Genomic DNA, 6438 nt, shown 5'->3' with positions numbered 1-6438 from the left:
ACAAATTTCTATCAGGGAATCTCACCACCTGCTTTCTAAGAAAGTGAAAAACAGTTTACTATTTTAATTTATTTAGGTAGTGCCCAGAATGTTTGAGGTAAAAGCTGACTTTAAATCTTTTTTTAATCACCCCAAGAATTCTTGTGCATCTCTTGTAATTTGTTCTGATAACTGAACAAAAACTTAAAAGAATCCATTAGGTTGAGAAATCCAAACCATCCCCTTATTCCATAACAGAAAGGCTTAACACCAAGAGCAATATTGCTCTCTGAAATGAAACCAGGAATAAAAATGTCATTGAAGGTTATTAAGCTGCCAGTTTCAGTTAATCAAAAATAGTTATGCAGATGAAGAAACTCACCTCATCTATTGTTTCTAAATCTAAGTGCAGACGATTTCGTAAGGAATGAAGCTTTGGCAAGGATATCTTTTCTATATCTCCATAGTTTTTCATGCAAAGCAATGTAGTAGATAGACAAGCAGCTACTTGCGCCTTCAGCTTTTTTAATTTATTTTCCACTTCCTCCTTCTTCTGAAGAGCAAGTTGTTTGTCTGCATCTGCGATGTTAGCACGTTCTTTTGCTTCTTGAGCCTCCTTCTGCCATGCATCGCATGCCTCAGAGAAAGAGATTTCCAGCATATAAAAAGTAGATTTTTTTAAAATTAATAACAGAAGAGCACATTGAAAAGCCTTCAAAGATGCAGGTAAACTCTAATTTTTGACATAACAATGCATTTACTGTCAATTTCAATGTTTCTACCTACTTATCCAACCTACTAATCAACAATTCTCCTTGTTTTGTCTTACTGTGATTTTTAGTTCTGTCACTGTTACTTATCGGTAAACAGCCAGAAGCCTTTCTGGAGCTCTATAAATGGAACACATTTTAAATGTTAAATTCACAATTTAACATCAAGAGATGCCAGAAACTATCGTGATTTAGTACAGCTACTTAGCTACTCTCATCACTGAGAGAACAACGTAAGGGGAAGGACAGGACTTCAGAATATACAACAGAGTGGCAATTATCAACTACCTATACTGTCCAGGTATGCTGTACAATCACAGCTGCTGGCAAGCCTCTACTTTGCTACGTGCTTATCATCTGAAATAGGTACTGGAGGAAATGTATGTCTTTGGTTACTTAAACATCAAGATATATTGCTGCTCAGCCCTATTCTGAATACATGTAAGTGTCCCTGCCTACAGAGACAGAGTAACTTTCAGAAAATGAATTGCCCTTTAAAAAACTTGGTTTCCTTTATGCTGCTAGCTTATTTTGAGGATGGAAAAAACATTCCTTTATCAGATTGTAAAAAAACTCTGGGTCCAAGGATATGAAGATATGTAAAAAGGAAGAGCAGTAGGAGCTGCTTGTTTGTTAGAAAAATACATAAATAATTCAGTATTACCATAAATTAGCATACCTGTTTTACTTGTTGCCAGGATTCTTCCCATTGTTTTAGTTTTCTCTTGGCATCATCAAGTTCCTGTCTAACTCGAGTTAGTTCGTTGCCACTGATTTTTGAACCTATTGAGGGGGTAGTACCACTGCTCAGTACTGGGGATGGACTAGGAGAGAAAGTCCCAGTTACAAAGTCCCAAATGCTTCCTGTAACACCATTTAAATCTGTAAACGAAGGCAGAAAAAAACAATCGTTCAGCACACACTGCTGCAAAACATTTCATATGCAGAAAAAAACAGATATGCCACATGCAAAATTTGTATTTTTATCTGTAGGACTCATAACATTATTTCACTACCTTCAGAAATGTGACAGTCTGGGAAGTGTTTACAGTGTTTTAGAGCAATTCAGCAGCAGACTTACTACGTTTTTTTTCATGCTACTTTCAATAAAAGACAGTACAGTCCACAAAAGGAGAAAGAAGAGCAGGAATTCATTTATACAGAAAAAACCTCACTTCCTAGAAGTTCGTATACAATTTTAATTCTTCTTCTTTCTCTGTCTTGTGTCTTCTTCTAGCAAAACGCTGCAGCTAAAATGCATTTCTACTGCCTGCATGTCAACCGCTAGATTTTACAATTTTCAGACACCTCTGTAAATATCTCCTCTTCCAAGAATTCTTTTTTTCCTTTCTCTAGGACCAGAAGTTCAGTCCTTAAACTTTTTCCCACATACCACACATAACTCCATTATCAGTAGTGTTACTGATTACAATAGCTAGGCTTTGTTGTCGAGATTTAGTCGTAAGAAACATGCAAAGCCTTGAACATTTCTGACCTGCCACTGAGTTCCCTCTTACAATACACAAAGTGCGGCCCTCAACTTACTTACCTAAGGAGTTGTGGGAAGAGGCTGAGGTGCCTAACATACTATCTTCTGTCTTCAGAAGCTCAGGCTGCTGGTGCTGAGGAGCGGTAGCGGATGAAACAAAAGACTGAGACAGCGATTGTGGAAGAGAACTGAACGGAGAGGTTGAAAGGGATGATGATGAATGTAAAGATGAGGAACGAACGAGAGAACCTGGAATACTGACAGGAGCTGAACTTCCCAGTAATCTCTGACCTATGTATGCATTAGGGGACAAAAGAAGAAAAAGGAAAAAAAAAGATTTATTCCAAAGCAGTACACAGCACTCTGTAAGTATTATTCTGAAAAAAAGTATCAAATGTATATTCAATTATATATTCAAATACGTCCCCTTAAAAAAGAACATTTTGTTTATCTCCTATTGCAAAGCCATTTTTTACATTAAACACTTGAAAATAATTTTCCAAGTGTCTGAAAACAGGATTTGTAGCTTTAGGCAGCAGTGGCCTCATCTGCAGCTACAAAGAAAGAGAAAACACTTTTCAGATCAAGTTATTCGACTTACTCATTTTTACAACCAAAAACTAATCAAGTGGAGAAACTGACTGAAACTTGAAAGGATGAAGAAAAATTGGGGTTTTATTTTAATATATAAGTACATACCTTGAAAATCATACACCGCATAATAATCAGACATAGTTCAATTTCTTTACATGCTTTTGTTCAGTAGATTTAAATGTCAACTGTACTTAGCTCTCTATGAAAACTGAGTTTGAAACAAATTAAAAATTAACAATAATTTAGTCAAAGATGCACTGTTCCTAATTTCCAGATATAACTATAATAATTAAAAATAGATATTTAAAAGAGAATGTTCAATCATGCAATCACTTAAATAAACCTGCACAGATGCAGTGCATTTTCATGGTCAAGTAACAGCTCAGTATTTACTATGAAGATTTTATCCATCAGTATGTTTGGATAGCAACTAAAAATGACATCACCTTTTATTTAAAAAAGTACAGCAGTCAAATAATTGCACCTAAAGCAAGAGTCATGATCCTAGTTTTCTGGTTTTGATTAAAAACACAGAAAACATCATTCCTTTTAGAAGTACCTCAAAACTAAAAGACAGAGATGCTGATTATTAGTTGCATTGCCACAATGTCTTCAGATTAATTTATCCTGAAATACTCAGCAAATGTTACCATGGTCAGCCTCATGACCAACTCTCTGAAAAAGATACAGGGCAGACATACAACCGCAGACGCACATAATATACTGGATAATGAATGAACAATGTTCTTCACAAGCAGAGCAAGGAAGCATCAGAGTGAAAGGGAGTTCAGTTCGAAAGATCTGTCCAAGTAAGAATTCTTACAAATCAGGGGCCAAAGTAAAGCCCCCAAACAAACACTGTATAAAATGCTAGCAGAAGAACCATCTCTCTTCTGGCTCTTAAAAGTAGTCTTCAAATCCAGCTGAATTTCGGCAAATACAAGCTGCCTAGAACTGTCCCCTTCCACTGCAAAGGAAGGATCTGGAGGAGGAGAAGTTTGAAGAATCTCTCTGGACATTTGTGTCATTTCTGAAAAGAATCAACTCACAGTTGCTTATAACACTTGATTTCCTGAGGGAGTGAGGGCACTTGATGTTCACTGGGGTCTAAGGGATTTTCATGTCTTAGGACAAAGCCTTGAATCCCTAATATTTAGGTACTGTCCTATCCACTACAGACCCAGTGACAGCTTACATACTGCAACATCATCAAATATATCTCTATTTTTGTTAAAGCCTGTGGACTAAAGATATATTACCTTAGAATTGTTGGAATAGACCTTTAAAATCATTGAGTCCAACCATTCACCCAGCAGTGCCAAGTCCACCACTAAAGCACGTCCCAAAGCACCCCATCTACACGTCTTTTAAATACCTCCAGGGGTGGTGCTGACTCCACCACTTCCCTGGGCAGCCTGTTCCCGTGCTTAAACAACCCCTTAGGGGAAAAAAATTTTGCTAACATCCAATCTAAACTTCCTCTGGAGCAACTTGAGGCCATTTCCTACTGTCAAAATGCTTGTTACTTGGAAGAAGAAACCAAGTCCCCCACCTTGTCACAGCCTCCTTTCAGGTAGTCGTAGTGAGCGAGAAGCGCTCCCCTCAGCCTCCTTTCTCCGGACTAAACAACCTCGGCTCCCTCAGCTTCTCCTCATAAGACTTGTTCTCTAGACTCTTCACCAGCTTCATTGCCCTTCTCTGGACATGCTCCTGCACCTCGACTTTTGTGTCATGACAGGCCCAAAACTGAACACAGTATTGAGGGTGAGGCCTCACCAGTGCTGAGTAGAGAGGGAGAAAGGAAGATAAATGGCATAATGTAGAGAGACACTAAGTGCAAGCTTTTCTTCTTTGAGCAACAGTCAGCAATAATAAACTTGGAATTAGCTATAGTTCTTTTACCCTTTGTGTCTAGAGCCACAGGGCAAGAAGGACATGAGAGGAACATATTTGCCATCCAAGAATACAGTTTTGTTTGCACAAGTGTAAGCTTAGCACATATGTAGAACCAAGTTAATCATCACTGCAGACCTTCAAAGAAATGCTAGCAAAACAGATATCAGAAAATAAATGGAAGTAGTATAAAAATGCATCTCTTCTCTTGCTCTATGACTTTCAAACGAATTAGGAAAATTATACTTACTCAGTTTTCACTTCCTATTTTTCAGTTATTTTTTCTTTTCTACTTTCACACCAAACCATGACATTTTCATTTCTTGATGTTCCTCCCCTTCAGCCTTCCTCTGTGCTATCACTTCCCTGCACTGTCTTCCTTTGCAATGTCTTCCTCTCCTGTTCTTTCCCTGAAGAGGCAAAATGGCTGAATACTTCCCAAAACACCTTCAGCTATATTGCTCCTTCCAGGTTAGATTCATAGAAAATTTAAGCCCGTAACTTGAAAGTATTAAAGTCCTAAAGGTTGCTAGCTCCTTCTCCTCAAGAATTTTTTCTCACTCTCCCTCTCAGCAACCACCCAACCATGGAAATACTTGTCAGTCTCCAGAGAACATACTGCCTACTGTCAGACATTTGCAGCACTCAAGATGCAGGCAGTGAAGCTCAGGCACAATGCCTTCCTGTAAAAGCATGTAAATTCTTCCACCTGCTATTATGCCCATGTGTCCACGTCATTAAGCTTTTTTTTAAAAAAAAACACCTAACAAAAAAAAAGAACAACCAGAATGTTTAATAGCCTGATCCCTTGAAAAATACAAACAGGACGATAGCAGTGCAATCCCTTTACACTACAAACTTAAAGATAAAAAAGAAAAAAAAAAAGCGCTTTCTTCAAAGTCTTTGCTGTCTGCTACTATTTTGCTGAGCAAAATTTTAGATAATTAATAAAGATATTTTAAATTAGTATAATTTTACAATTTATAATTAGACCTCTTACTTGCTAATCCAAGGTCACTGCTTTCTGGATCTTCTAGTTCTCTATCTATGGATGCGATGTTCACACCATTAAAATGCTAACATAAAGCAGAACCTGTTACACAAAACATTGTATCAATGAATTAACATTGAATTATCCATAAAACTAGCATGATGGATGAAATGAGGAAACTTTGACTATTTTTATTAGTGCTTCCATGACAGAACTCTTTTGCATGTAGGTCATGATCTTTCGCATACTGCAGACACATAGTGAAGGATATCCTCTGTATTTTCTAGAAGGGAATACTTTCATATATAAGCTTCATATTACAGCTCTTCAAGATGGTGAAATGAACATAAGATAATGGAGCAGTAGCTATCTCTCTGGATTTTCAGTAAATCTGTGTCACTTGCTGTGCTTAGATTTACATCAACAGAAGAAGACGAAAAATAAAATTTGGATACCTAAATGAGTTATGTATCAGGAAATACAGATGTTAAGTAATGTCAGTAAATTCAAATGAAAATGTGCAATATTGTAAGATAAAGCAAAAATTAAAAAATCAGTATTTCATTTTGACTCAACAGTTAAACTGCCTTCATTTTAAGGCTTATGTCTAAAATCTCTCTGGGCAATGTCATGAAAAAGTTCTTCTCAGTATACTTCTTATGAGTTCCATGGCTTACACTGTTCAAAGATAGACATTTCTTCCCTTCTTCTGCTTAACTACT

The 6438-nt window shown here is 37.1% G+C and overlaps 1 protein-coding gene across 1 annotated transcript; it reads right to left on the bottom strand.

Moving 5' to 3' along the window:
• Positions 1 to 361: 361 nt before the first annotated feature.
• LOC104269826 (putative E3 ubiquitin-protein ligase UNKL) lies at positions 362 to 5818 on the bottom strand (the record flags this gene model as incomplete). Its single annotated transcript, XM_009869402.1, is given in 4 exon segments — positions 362 to 616; positions 1429 to 1631; positions 2299 to 2529; positions 5726 to 5818. Coding segments are annotated over 4 exon segments (782 nt in total), but the record flags the coding sequence as incomplete, so codon positions are not given.
• Between the last annotated feature and the right edge of the window lie 620 nt (positions 5819 to 6438).

This window comes from Apaloderma vittatum, unplaced genomic scaffold, assembly GCF_000703405.1.
Source record: "Apaloderma vittatum isolate BGI_N311 unplaced genomic scaffold, ASM70340v1 Scaffold40245, whole genome shotgun sequence".
Lineage (NCBI taxonomy): Eukaryota > Metazoa > Chordata > Aves > Trogoniformes > Trogonidae > Apaloderma > Apaloderma vittatum.
The sequence above is the reverse complement of the archived record's forward strand: the minus strand, read 5'-3'. Positions and strand labels throughout refer to the sequence as shown.